Here is a 15,482-nt window from a genome sequence, read left to right as displayed (position 1 = left end):
AATTATTTTAGATAGAGATAATTGGGTTTACCAAAACAAATTCTATTCAAAATAAACTCAGAAATAAATTTTAAAAACATTTACTCAAAACGATTTATCTAGTTTAATATTTCATAAATTTTAAAACTCTAAAAATGACATACATATTTACAAAAAACAAATATTTTCGTATTTTAACATTGATCTATTTTACGAAGTTCATATTAGTATGTAACGTTTATTGCAAGATCATATTTGTTTACATATTTAAATCAGGAATTCATTATTTAAACAAGTTTTTAAATTATACTAATATCTGTTATCAATTTTCTTTGGATGCTAAATTGCAATACTTAAGTCAGTGCTGATCATTTCTATATTTTACAGAGGGAATTCTTATAAGTTAAATCACTTTAACATCAATTAATATAAAAGTAAAATTCTATATTTTAATAAGTATTTAATAATAGTGAACTGTTATTTTATTTTGTAAAAGAAGCGATAACGTTTCGGAGATACCACATACCATGAATATTTTACATCGTAAATTTTAAATATATACTTTTTTTAATTTTTAAAGTCTTAGAGGTTCTTAAATAGACCATAAATGTATGTAAAAAAATGTTTATTTACACATATAAATATATAAGGTTTTGATTTAAATGGCACGTGAAAAGCGTTTTACCGCGATCAGATCAGTGAATAAATTAAATGGAGACATTTATTGTTGCAAAGCTTTCTCGCATCTTACATAGTCTGTAAACGGTTACCCTGGATTGTGTATATATTGTTACGAACGCAGACAGGACCGCGACAGGCGCGCCAGGTTCGGAGCTGGCTGGCGGCCCAGCACTGCCACTGACGTCACGCGCCGTCCACTGACGTAAGGCATGCCACGCGTGCCTGACCGGATTACACCCCCCCCCCAAAGCTCCCCCCTCGCGGTCGTCGCTACCCACCGCTCCCCGCGCATCGTCCCACCTCGGGCTATTGTCACCTTTAGCGGCCTGGGAATACCGGGCCTACAGAGGCCGTCGCGTGGAGTGGCGTGAATAAGCGTCGCTGTTCTGGGTGTTTCGGTCTTCGGGTCGGCTCGGGATGACGCGACCTGTCACGGCTGCTCTCGTTCCTTCGAGAAGGATGCCGCGGGTATATAAGCGACGAAGCCGGCCTCCGCGGGAGTTCAGATAGTTCGGAGAGTTCCCGCGAGTGAAGGGAAGTGTGACATCTGCGAAGAGGGTGAGAGGACCCCCCACCCGGGCACACACACGGTGCTCACAGCTTCAGGAGAAACAACGCCATTTCAAAACTACTCGAGATATCCGAGTGGGGTCTGCTTACGGAAAGCATTTAAGAGTTCGCTGAGGGCTGAAATGTGCTTTTGATTTTGGATTAAGTTTTTTAAACTGTATTTTTAGAAGAGTTAAAATGGCTAAAACGCATGTTTTCAGAGTAATTTTTATGCGTAAAACAACCGGTACAGATTCTTGAAAGCACTTAAGGGACTTGCATTACACCTTTATCCTTCATTTCTCCGCTATGTAATGTTACGGTCACCGCTCATGTGCACGACGAGAAGATAACGCGCCAGTCCAGAGGAGACACCGCGCTAGAAGCACCAGCGAGCGTCGCGCTTATCATCCCGCCTCGCTGACACAGATACACCCCTGACGAGGCGGTACGCCTTAACTTCGACACTTAAAATAAGGCAATAAATAAATAAATAAATGTGTTGTGTGTTGCAAGGTGGCAATGTGAGGTAGGAAGTGACTCCAAACAAGTCACGGTTTTGACACCTCCTGGCGATTCTTAAGTAAGTACACGAAGTAAACATTTTGCTCTGACTAGCTAGTTATTTATACTTCCCCTAGCAGTTAAATGGAAATGAATACGAAGTTGAACTTGGAGAGAGAGTGAGTGTGTGTGCGTTTGTAAGGAATGATTTCAGAGAGCAAAACTGCTGCTAGAAGTTAGGCGTTGATATCTCCTGCATTCGCCGAGTCGGCACGAAGATAATCAGTTTCTCCATTCTTCTCTCTCTCTCTCTTACTCTCTTTCCTGCCTCATCTTTCTTTAATCGTTTCTCCCTTGCTCTCTCAACTCTCTAACGCTCTGTCGTTTTTCTCCCCCGTCGCACAAACTCAATTCCATTTCCCTCATGTTCATTACGTTGATGGGGGTTCTCTCCTCCCTCCTGACTTTACGAAAAGATATGGTTTGGTTAACGGCAAGCTTTCTCCCTCCCATTCGTTCTTGCTAGTTTCTAAAGCACACGTTCCATTGTTTTCTTTCGAAACTTTTCGCAAATAAACATTGAAACTTACTAACATTGTCCTTACACAAAGGAATTAAAGTGTCAGAAAAGTTAAGAAATTTAAAAAAAAAAAAAAATTGGTTGTCTGTAAAGTCGGTTTACGGACGATAGTTTAACGTGACAACGTCATAACAAAACATTGATGAAATGATTGATCCAGTAGAAAAGGAAATATCATATTCGGCCTGAGACTGAGCCGTAATAGGTTTTTGCAACCAAACCATTTAGGCATAAAAAATATTATATTCTTTGAGGAAGAATTTTTTTTTTAATTTTTCTATCTTTTGTATGATAAAATCTACCTCTGCATACTTTTATGAATAAAATTGAATAATTTTTATTGAATGATCACTATTTTGTATGGATACAAAGAAGGAGTGAAATGAAATGTACAATTTAATTAATAAATGTACTTTTATTTGCATTCATTATTCAAATATATTTATTACTTTTGAAATGTTACGGGCGCCGTATTTATTTTTACAAGTTCAAAAAAAATTTCGCACCTGCCAGGATTCGAACCGACAACCTTACTATTAGAAAATAGCGCCGCAGACAGCTCAGCCACAAGGGCACATTTATTAGTTGATTGTTTCAGATTTTATATATATCTTTATAAAAATTTTGTTCACGGTAGGGGAATATTATTTCGTTTTAATAACTCGATTTTATAACAAATACGCATCCCTTATACACCAAACTTATTTATAAGGTGTTACAATAATTATGCAAAAGATCCCGGTTGTAATTTGAATTATTATGTGTAACTGTAAAACACCATTGTTGGTTCAAAACGTATTTGAATATTCAACATTACTTTTAAATAACCGTACCGATTGTGCTGAAAATCGGTGGACGATCGTTAAATTACGTAATATTAATAATTCAAACGACGAAAATATGATTGAAAAGTCAAATCGATGGTCGTTCCAATCGAGTGGATGAGATGCCATCATGCGTACAATGAGCATGAAGAGAGATGCCACGCATGCGTACAATGAGCAAACAGTAACATCCGTAGTGGGACATCCGTAGTGGGACACTTTTTCGTGCGTGCAGCCGGCGTTCATCGATTTATTAGACGTTGTCACGTCAAAAATTGGTTGTCTGTAAGGTCGGTTTACGGACGATAGTTTAACGTGACAACGTCATAACAAAACATTGATGAAATTTTTGCATACTTATATGAATAAAATTGAATCATTTTTATTGAATTATCACTATTTTGTATGGATACAAAGAAGGAGTGAAATGAAATCTACAATTTAATTGATAAATTTAATTTTATTTGCACTCATTAATTCAGATATGTTTATTACTTTAACGAAGAGATTATTTTAACTTTAACTTTTATACATGTTTGCTATTTAACTTCTTCCAATCTGTGTTATTCTGTTAAGGATAGGACGATGATAGGAAAAGTAGGAAACGAATGGGAGTGTTTCAAGTTTACTGTGCCTCGAAAAAGTCAAATCGATGGTTGTTCCAATCGAGTGGAAGAGAGATAGATGCGGCGCAAGCGTACAAAGAGCGTAACGGGACACTGCGTAACGGGACAATGTGCGTAACCGGACACTTTTTCGTGCGTTCATCGATTTATTAGACCTTGTCACGTCAAAAAACAACCTGAACCTTGACCCCGGCCATCATCTTGGATAACACCAACTCTGATTCCGCCATTTTGAATTTAGTCATCACATGTGCCATAATGAATATCTTTAATTATTTACCCAAAAAAATAGAAAAAAATATATAAATTATTCAAAATAATTTAATTACAATTTTAATAAATTTTTTATCTAAAAAATGCACTTACATCATATATCTCGGAGACCTGGATTTGAACCCGACGGCAGAAATAAATAATCCATCCTCCATGTAGGCTAGCAGCTGACAGACCCTCCACCATTTTCGTCAAGGCAGATATTACGCCAAACATTACGACGTCATGGCAGGCTTATTGAATGCCACCAATCTGTTTTCTTCTGCTAGATTTCGCTGCAATAATCTCGGTTAACTTTTTACCCGCCACTGCACACTAACATCAATCACATGACAGTCAACTATGGTCGTTTTCGCCATCTTGTCGACCATTTTGTCGGCTATCTTGAAAATCTGTCATTATTAACCTAGAAATTCGGGCAAACATCCAAAAATCCTTTTTTTTTTATTTATTACTCATAGATTTATTTATTGATACGATAGATTCATGTCCGTCGTTCGATATCAAGCAGTTCAGAGTTAATTAATTTCACTAATATCTAATATTCTAAGGTTAGGGTACAAAAAAAATTAAATAACACAATTTTACAAACCAAAATTATTACGTGAATTCTACTCTACTATTTGTAAAATTGCAAAAGTTAGCAGTGTAGTATACATTTAATTCTGCATTAGAATATACTAATTCTCAGCTCCATTCGGTTGCTGAACATCTGCCTTTCTGTCTATATGCATGCGAGACTTCAACCTAATCTGTCGAAATAAACGCTGGTAATTCCACAGTAAGCAAACAAACTTCCCCTTTATAGATTTTGGCGTGATTCCTCAAACTGACAATACGAGTACAAAAAAAATTACGCATCGCAGCGAAACTCCATACGAGGAGGATTCTTCACGCATTTACTCCTCTCGTATCTTCGTGCATCATGGACAAAAGCGAACGACACATCACAGTAGCTGAAACTTTGTCGATTCGATGAAGACAAATCTCTCAGGTCGAAGCCAGATGCTGATGTTGCTGCTTACCGGTGTACTCTTTAAAAACGTCGATGCATCGCTGTTGCAGCGAAAGCCTTTACTTTCTGTCGCGCAGCGGGGCCTTCACATGTCTCCAAGTGGGTTTTTGAAGTGAAACTTCTAATGCGACTTCCAACAAGGTTGCGTTAAACGTTTAACGCTCCTAGGGAGGGGGAATAGAAAGAGACAGAGCGAGTGTGTGTCATTTCTCTATGTCCACGAGGTCTCGCCGCGTCAATTTTCTCCTTGGGGCGAACCAGTCCGCTTAATTAAATAAACAGCTTTTATCGTTGAATGATTTCATGATTTATTTTAGTTTTATTTGATACAATATGATTTCACTAAAAATCAGTTTCTACCCCTTCCTATTTTCATTTCCACATTACGAAGTTTCACTTCTTCCGCGCGGAGGGACTCCACGCACTATTTTTCATATTAACTTTTCTCGCAAACTTCTCATGGCATTCCTCACAGCCAAACATTTTGCGAGTAGGATTCTTGGCACAATTCTCTCTCCTCATGTCGACGAGCATCACTGTCGATCGAGAACATCTTTCCACAGTGGTGACGACATTGCTGGGAAGACGTCGACGCACCTTCAGTGGTCAATCATTGATGCTAGTGGTACTTTTGTGGTCATTGAAGTCTTCTTCGCTGACTAATGCGGCATTCATAGAGGTTTCCCTCTGCGTAAAGCGCCGTGTACATTAAAGTCTCTTTCTTCTGGTGGAACCTCGATTGTTGAAGTCTCCTCTGGTGTTGTCGGCAGTGGCGTAGCCAGGATTTGCGTATGGGGGGTGTTAAGAAGCATGCCCCCCCCCCCTCGTATTAAAGCGGGTGGTCCGGGGGTCCTCCCCTGGGAAAATTTGGATTTTAAGGTGTAAAATAGTGCTATTTTAGCAGTTTTCGGTACTTAAATTTAAATATTGTAATGGTAAATTTTTTTATTAATTTTAATATGAAATTTGTTTGAGGGATGAATAAGAAATTAATTAAAGATTTGTTGATAAGGGGGGGGGGGGGGTTGAACCCCTAACCAACCCCCCCCCCCCCGCCCCCTGGTTACGCCCCTGGTTGTCGGTGATGGTGGTACACCTTCCGTCGGTGTCTGAGCAGCCGTTTGCGTCGCTGCCACTAAGATCTCCGTTGACGATGGTACATGTTCCATCGGGATATCCTCGGTCTTCGTCGACGTCGATACCATCGCGTGCTGCGCCGTCAGTGGTACAACTTCCAACTTTTGCAATTGTTCAGGTAGTGGAGTAGAATTTACGTAATAAATCTTATTTGAAAACATGTATTGTTTATTTTTTTTCATACTCGAAACTTATACTGTTTTATAACTAATTATGTTGATTTAATTAACTCTGCATTGTCTGGTATCGAACCCAAGAACACGAATTGATATAATCAATACATTAATAAGTGATTATTTTTTTGGAAGTTATCCCGGATTACTAGATCGATGATTACATATTTTCGAGATAGCCGACAATATGGTCTACAAGATGATGGAAACGACAATAGTTGACGGTCATGCGATTGATGTTAGTGTGCTCTAGCGAGTAAAAAAATTTAACCGAGATGGTGGCAGCGAAATCTAGCAGACGAAAACAAAATGTGTATCATCCAGTATGGCCGCCATGACGTCATACTGTTTGGTGTAATATCTGCCTTGACGCAATTGGTGGAAGTCAGTCTGCTGTTAGACTCCATTAAATGAGGATTATTTATTTCCGCATTCATCGGATTCGAACCCAGGTCTCCGAGCTCTATGACGAAAATGCAATTTTTTTTTCAAAATTTTATTAAAATTGAAATTAAATTTTTTATGCATTTGAAAAAATTCCGAATTTGACTGGTTAATAATTAAATATTTTCAATATGGTGGAAACTAAGATGGCTTAAAGTTCTAGAATCCAAAATGGTGGAATCAAAGTTGTCGGCTAGGGTCAAGGTTAAGGTGAAAAGTCAAGGTCAAAAGTAACTATCCAGGCTCAGTGTCTTGAATTTAATTTTATTTAAGGTCACTGAAGCCTAATTTAGGTTTTTTCCCCACCCCTTAGTTTGAGAAGCGCCTATTATGTTCAATTTTGGATAAAAGTTTCTATGTTTGAAGTGATTTTTTTTGTTAAGTTGTAGGCGTGGTTTCTTCCTAGTTTGAGAATGAACCTTTTATTTCTTTCTGTGTGCGTGACAGCTGTTGCACTGTTCATCCACCAGCTGTCCCTGTAAAGTTACAATGGGTGAAACTCTGTAGTATTCTGCAGAATCACGCTTTCTCGGCGCTCTACTCCGAAAACGGTTAATTTTACAGAAAAAGGCAAGAGTCATTTTTTGTAGATAATTTCACGAAAAACAATTTTTATAATGCACTCTATTGACCTCCGAGCAATAGGTCGCGAGATATTTGCGAAAAACTTATTTTTGTGACCTTTTGACATTTATACGTAACTTTTTTTAGCCGGCACGATATCAATGTCGATTTTTCACATCTTCATTACAACGCCGTAATAAAGGTGTATACACTAGGAATTTTTTCCGCAGATTGGGGTCTGAAATGCCTGAAATGACTAGACAAAGCACTTATCATGATCAATTTTGGATTAAAATTTCCTTGTTTGAAGTGATATATTTTTTTTTAAAGTTGTAGGCGTGGTTTCTTCCTAGTTTGAGAATGAACCTTTTATTTCTTTCTGTGGTGCGTGACAGTTGTTGCACTGTTCATCCACCAGCTGTCCCTGTAAAGTTACAATGGGTGAAACTCTGTTGTGTTCTGCAGAATCACGCTTTCTCAGCGCTCTACTCCGAAAACTGTTAATTTTACAGAAAAAAAATGAAAGAGGCATTTTTTGTATATAATTTCACGACAAACAATTTTTATAATGACCTTTATTGACCTCCGAGCAATAGTTCGCGAGATATTTGCGAAAAACCTGATTTTCGTGACCTTTTGACCTTTATAACTTTTTTTAGCAGGAACGATCTCAATGTCGATTTTCCACATATTCATTACAACGCCGTAATAAAGGTGCATACAAAAATTCAGCTCACTGCGAATTGTTCCACAGATTGGGGTCTAAAATGCCTGAAATGACTGGACAAAGGGAAGGTAATCAGTAGCGGATCCAGAAAGGGGTGGGGGAGGGCTAAGGGGCTCAAGCCCCCTCCAAAAGCATCTGGGTCCACTCACAGAGAAAAAGGTTTGTTTGAATCAAACAAATATTTGTTTATATATGGCGAAACAAATATTTACTTGGTGGAACAAAATATTTTGTTAGTTTAAACCAAATTCGGTAAGTAAATAAAAATTATTTGTTACACCTAACCAAATATATACATTTGAAGTTGACAGAATCATTTTTGTCGGGTCGACAGAATCTTTCCTGCTACAAAATATTTTAATTTGAATTAACAAAATATATTTATTTCGCCATAAAGGATAAACAAATAATTTTGTTGAGGCAAACAAACCTTTCTCATCCAGTCCCTTGAAAAACGTCTTAACAGAGTTTTACTGTACATTGACGTTTTATTAATTCGGCGATATCGCTAACCTGGCGTGGCCGTGATGTCGAACATTCTGGATTGAAGACCTTCACTGTACCACAGTATATGCAGCATTCAAAGCGCCTGGTCTCACTCACTCCTGTACTCTGAATGGCCGTGAGCGTGTCAGGTTATGAGGGTGCGTGTGGAGCATTGTTTTAGTGTTTGCCTTGATAATGCCTTTGAACATATATATACTGTATAAAAGTCGCGAGTGGATAGGATTTACTCCACGTTTTACAGGAGCGTATGATGAGCAGCTTGGGAACTTCACCGCTGCAGTGCGCTGCCGTAACTCCCTGTATCGTCTTAGGTTGTTATTTACGCGTTAGAGCGCTGCACTGTCACCCGCTGTCATTCCTCCGCACGCACCCCCCCCCCCCCCCCAAATCATTCACTGCAGCTCAAAGGTCGTTCAACGGGGTGGTTCGGGGAAGGGTTGTTTGAAGAGTTCGACACTTGTCCGCTAGGGACCGCCGCAGTCGATGCCCTAGAGACGGGTGGCGATTGCAGCGGTGAATTAACCAACCACCTCAAAACCCGTATTAAGGTGGGTCTACACTGTATAACAAAACAAGTTATAAAATGTTATATTACAAAGTTATACAACATGTTACAAAATGAAAAGAATGAAAATTATATTACAAGTTATGCAACAAAGTTATATAACTTGTTACGAAAACATGAAGAAAAATGTGATATAACACCATGTTTTATAACAAAATAAGTGTTATAAATCAAGTTATATGTTTCCCATGCAGTGTCGGTAAAGATCAAAGGAAGTTAAATAACTTCTTGTAAGTATAACATGTTGGCCGTTTGTCCACACTGGTATGCATGCGTTTAAAAACATGTAACATGTTATGAAACAAGTTGTATTACTTGTTATACAACTTATCATCTAACTTGTTATGTAACATGTTATGAAAAAAAGTTGTGTAACTTGTTATATAACATGTTGCAAGTATAACATGTTTTTGTTATACAGTGTAGACCCATCTTTAGAAATTTTAACCTGGCCTGGCGACTTCTATAGAGTATATATATTCAAAGATAATGCCTAGGGATAGGAAAAATTCGCGGGTTCAATTCGCGACAGGCTAAAATACAAATAGTTACACCTCAGTGTTGCCTCTGCTATTGGTTCACAACTCACCTGGATGACTCTGGGCCAATTAGAAACGCCCGACCAAAGCTTTATCGAATCACAGGCTGCTACGTTCCGACGTCTCACAAGACGGCAGCCAATGGGTGGGTGGCATTTGACCGAGAGTACGCAGGACTATGGAGTTCAACCTGCAGGTCATTGAACCCGCGAATTTTTTCCTATCCCTAATAATGCCAAACCAAAAACCCCTGGGGATCCGCGCCACTGGTGGGGTGTTGACGAAGAGGTGTTGTGTCGGCGGCAGGGCCCTCGGAGGTCATCAACATCTACCTGCTGTCGCTGTCCGTGGCGGACCTGCTGTGCGGCATCTTCGTGGTGCCCTTGTCCGTGTACTCGGCGGCCGTGCAGCAGTGGGTGTACGGCGACCTGGTGTGCCGCCTGGTGGGCTACCTCGAAGTCACGCTCTGGAGCGTCAGCGTCTTCACCTTCATGTGGATCAGCGTGGACAGGTGCGCCACTCCCTCGGCCAGTGATGCCAACTCCTACACAGAGTGTTCCCCCTAGGACCAACTTCAAATCCCCCTAGATTTAGATAAAAAAAAAAAAACCTCTAAAGTTTTTTATGTACACCCTGTTTGAGAGCTGAAATTATTTTCGCCACTTGTGTTGCTGTTCTTTCTTCACTTTGTTTTCAAGATATGCACTTTAAATTCACGCCCTCAAAAATTTTCTTAAATAATGTACCCGCTAAAAAATCCCCCTAAATAAATTTACCCCCTAAAAAAACAGCATTGCAACTTTGTTCCCCCCAAATTTGGGGGGAAAACCCCCAAGTTGGCATCCCTGCCTATAGCTACGTCATTGCGCGACACATGGGGCTGCATGCAGGGGCGCAACAACAGGGGAGGGGGGGGGCAAAGGTATTTTGCCCCCCTCCCCCCCTCTGAAACCTTGAAGTGGGGGCAAACGAGGGCAAATAAAGTGCTGTGTGATCAATTTTTAGATAGTAAAACTGCTTAAATTGCACCATTTTCCACCTTGAAATACAAATTTTCCCCCGAGGGAGGGACCCCCCGGACCCCCCCGCTTCAATAGGGGGGATCGATGATTCTTTATAAAAAGGTATATTGCCCCCCCCCCTTCCCCTTTTTTGGAAATTTAGTTATTGCGCCCCTGGCTGCACGTGTGAGACACCTTTTTTTCTTCCTAATATTACCTACGAGAAGATAATCGAACATTCGATAATTATTTCATTGCGCTTATCAGTTATTAGAGACGTGCAAAAATTCGCGAGATTCATTTCGCGATAGGCCAGCATCAAAACAAACCATACCTTCGTGCCGCTTTTGCGATTGGCCCGGCAGCCTACAACTCACGTAGTTTCGGTTCCCTACCACGTTCGTGCATCTCCGGATTTCTCTCAAAAATTGAAATTAAAAAAAAAATCGAAGGATTAGGTTAGGTTAGGTCAGTAACAACATGCTTGAACTTCTGATTTAGCGGCTGAAGTGGCGTTAATACCAAAACGCCAAACTTCGGAAATCTTCGGAAATTCTTGCAGGGAACCGAAACTACGTGAGTTGTAGGCTTCCCGCGATTGGCCCATATTTTATCCGGGGAACTGCGAGCCAGTGGGAAACACTAAACCAAGAAAGTGCCGAATTACGGACAGCCTAGTTGAGACGTCTCACGCGTCAGTAGCCAATGAACAGGTGTCATCTCCGCGAGTATTTAGAGGACTCGCCTATCCTAGAGTCTATCCTAGAGGTCAATGAATCCGCGAATTTTGCAGGTCTCTATTAATTATACTGGATAGCTAATCAGGGAACGGTTTTCCAAATAACTTTAAACAATAGTTTGTAATTCTACAAGAAAGTTATCGCAGCTTTGAACAACACACGGCTATGGTTATTTACTGCACGCGTGAAATACCTTTTTTTCTGAATATTTCTTACGAGAAGATAATCGAACATTTGATAATTCGATTTTTTTTTGTTTCATTGCGCTTATTAATTAAACTGGAGAGCTGTTCAGGGAACGGTTTACAAATAACTTTAAAACAAGAGTTTGTAATCCTACAAGAAAGTTATCGTAAATTTGAACAACACACGGTTATAAGTCACACTGTAATGTGTGAAAAAGGGTGAGAAAGGTAATTTTTTAGAAATCTTATGTAGACATTACATTTATCTTGATTTTAAGGTCAAAAGTGCCAAGTTTTATCAAGCTCTGAATAAAACAAAAGAGTTGTATAAAAAATTTAAAAAAAAACTTGCAAACAAAACATAAAATCTTCGTTGTATGCATATGTATACATGTATTAACATATTCTTAATCAATTCCATAGTTTTTATAAGATATATTTTTTATTATAAGTAAAACATGAATGTTGAATGTCAACCTAATGTAAATTAACCAAATCAATACAATCAGTTATGTATTAAAGTTTATTATAACAATTAAACAAATAGCAAGTAATAAAATATTTTTTAAAGTACAGTGTTAATATGCAAAATAAAATAATATAAGAAAAAGTAAAAAAACTTATCAGTACAGGATTTTTGTCTGTATCCTAAGCATTTGGCCTCCCTCTAAGCTAAACAAATAATATCATGTTTTGTGGAAAATGCTTGGTTAGAAATGATGCAATCACAATATTATAAGGTATTTTAAAATGTACGATTATTTCTTTTTGTGACTATTTAAATTTTATAAAATTAATTTTCATAATAGTTTTGATGTCACAAAGTTTTATTTGGCATATCGATAAGTTTGACACGTCCCACAATGTTCACGTAAGCGAACATAAGCAGGTTAATGCCCGTCGGGACAAATTCAGCACGTGAGTGCAGCAGAAATGTGCATGCGCTTCGGATTCCATCGCGTGAAACGTTCGTCAGTGGTGCGTCCGCGTTTCACTGCATTTTGGTTACTTACTAAAATTTCACCCTCTAAGGGAAACAATGTATTTCAGACAGCAGATAAAAACAGTGGGGAAACCTGCCAGAATAAGCATATACCGTATAGCTGTGTAGAATATGTTAAATTTTATTTGCGGAAAATCATTGCTGTTGTGAAATGTTGTGTAAAACTCGTACGTTGTGTGAACTGCAGTCTCTAGTGGAGCTGAAAGGAGTACTGACATCCCTTAGAAACACACAAAACAGAATTGTTAAAAATGATTGTCTGTAAAGTCGGTTTAATGACGATAGTTTAACGTGACAACGTCATAACAAAACATTGATGAAATGATTGCATACTTTTATAAATAAAATTGAATCATTTTTATTGAATTATCACTATTTTGTATGGATACAAAGAAGGAGTGAAATGAAATCTACAATTTAATTGATAAATTTACTTTTATTTACACTCATTAATTCAAATATGTTTATTACTTTAACGAAGAGATTATTTTAACTATAACTTTTATACATGTTTGCTATTTAACTTCTTCCAATCTGTGTTATTCTGTTAAGGATAGGACGATGATAGGAAAAGTAGGAAACGAATGGGAGTGTTTCAAGGATGATGTGAAGGAAAATGGCTTACCCAACATTAAGATGCAGTCAAAAATAATGTATTTGCGCCACGGACTGTGCATCAATGCTAGAAGGAACGGGTTAGCAAAGAGCAATGAAAATTTTACATTGAAATGCATGAAAACAGAATTACGCCATGGACTTGGTCGCAATGCTAGGAGGTTCAGGTTAGCAATGAGCAATATAAAATGAGCGTAACGGGACAATGTGCGTAACGGCACATTTTTTCGTGCGTGCAGCCGGCGTTCATCGATTTATTAGACGTCACGTCAAAAATTATGCTTGTTTTTTTAGTACTGTTGTTTTAAATAGTGACGTTTCTAAGACATGTTTTGTTTCTACATTGTGATGGTACTAAGATAATTGTTTTCGAGCTGTTACAGTTTTAATTGTTTGTTTGTAAGTTTTGATAGTTCTCAGTTATATATTGTTGCTTAAGTTTGGGTGGTTTGGTGCTGTGTGTTACGGGTTAAATGTTTACAATTTATAACATTTCTGGATTGTGTGTTTTTACGTTGTGACAATTTTCATTTAAGATTTTCTGTGTATAATATATTTTTAAACTTTATTTTTACTTGTGATTTTCCTAGTTGTCGTGGTTCTAATTAGCGTGTTTTCCAGTTATGAGGTTGTTATAACTACGAAGGTATTAGCCTGTTCTGATGTTGAAGTCAACTGGATAGCAAATGCATTGGATAGCAAAACAAATCTTAGCTGTATGATGGCTAATATGCTATAAATTTGTTAAATAAATTTAAAAGAACTCTCTAGGAAGAGTCGTTAAGACGCCATTATTTATTGCATATTGCTAAACAAATATAAAATACCAAACACATCTGCAAAAAATTAGAGTTCAAATTAATTATAAACTTTTTATTTTTCTATGCAGATAGGAAAATGGGCTCATTTTTACTTCAAATATTAACATGACAAAGAATGTAGACACCAACTCCCTTATATCAAATATTGCAGTAGGTTGACAAAAAAAGAAAGTCTTCGGAAATCCACAAGATAAGTGATTCTCAGCCATTTTGCGGCATGAGCTGCAAGCACTGTGAACAATGTTATTAGTAAGAGGTTACTGAGTTTTGTTATTCCACTTTAATAGCTAGTCAATGCTTAAATGTTGGCTAGAATATTTTGAATTCTTTAAGGCTTCAACTGATGAGGTGTAGGCTTCCCAAAATCCGGGAAGCCTTCTTTTCACAGACGAGAGAGCCAAAACCTGAATTTCCCCCGAAGTTCATGCTATTTTACGTATCTTTAATGTAGCTATCCTAACCAAATCAACCGTCCACAATGTTTTAAAGTATTTATAATGTAGCTAATATAACCTAATTGACCATTAGTATCCTTTTATCAACACCGCCATGTTTATTTATTATTTACAATGAACAAAAAAAGATGCACAATCGGGCGTTTGGCTCTCTCGTCTGTGAAAAGAAGGCTTCCCCCCGAAATCCAGCTGACAATCCATAGAGGTGGCAATGGGTAGAAGCGTACGTACACGCCGCCAGGATCGCTGTAGTAACGTGTGTCATTCCTCGCTCATTTGCTCAGATCAATTGCTTAACGAAGCGACCCCCAGGCAGCCACTGCTAATTGACCAACAGGGATACCATTATCGCCAATAGCGGACCTAGGGTCCGCGAGGAGTCCCAGGTTGGCTGAATGCGGCCCCTAACCTCCTGTCTTGTGCCTTTTTGACGGGGATCGTGAAATAAACTGACATTGAAAAATTCGCTGCGAAAGCTTGATGACTTACAAACGGCCCCGAGTTAAAATAATTTAATTTAATTTCGAGGGGAAATAAATTTATTTTTACGTTAAACTCGTGTGTTGTCTAGCCCCTCCTTGGTTTTTTTTGTGTAGAGAGGGGGTAAAGGGGTGATTTAATATTTAGCTGAGCAGCTGGCCTTAACTGCTCGGGTGTTTTTTTTTTTGCCCATGTTAACAGGTCTGAGTTACCTCCGTGGTTCTAGCTTATGACAGTCTTGGCATTTTTTTGACAGTTTTCGTTCATTTAAAAGTAGGTTATAACCAATGTAAATGAATACTCAAATTGCAATATTGATGTTATTAAATATATTTATTGGTCTGAATTATCATTGATATCTCGGCTTCCAGTTTAGCTGTTTTGAGTGTTTTTGACCTGTAACAGGCTTCAGATGAGGGGATTTTCCAGAATCAATAAGGCTCCAAATCATTCAGAACTGACAAATCGCTCACAAAATTGGCTCTTGTTGGGAAT

General features: G+C 38.3%; 1 protein-coding gene across 1 annotated transcript in view; it reads left to right on the top strand.

The window, feature by feature from the left end:
- LOC134541320 (G-protein coupled receptor 52) overlaps positions 1 to 15,482 on the top strand; it is a 63,600-nt gene that overhangs the window by 43,683 nt on the left and 4,435 nt on the right. Inside the window, exon 2 of the mRNA XM_063384724.1 lies at positions 9,994 to 10,198. Coding sequence (XP_063240794.1) covers positions 9,994 to 10,198 — 205 coding nt within the window. The remainder of the gene's footprint in view (positions 1 to 9,993; positions 10,199 to 15,482) is intronic.

The sequence above is a fragment of the Bacillus rossius genome, chromosome 18, assembly GCF_032445375.1.
Source record: "Bacillus rossius redtenbacheri isolate Brsri chromosome 18, Brsri_v3, whole genome shotgun sequence".
In the NCBI taxonomy this organism is placed as follows: domain Eukaryota; kingdom Metazoa; phylum Arthropoda; class Insecta; order Phasmatodea; family Bacillidae; genus Bacillus; species Bacillus rossius.
This window is presented reverse-complemented; position numbering and strand designations above follow the sequence as displayed.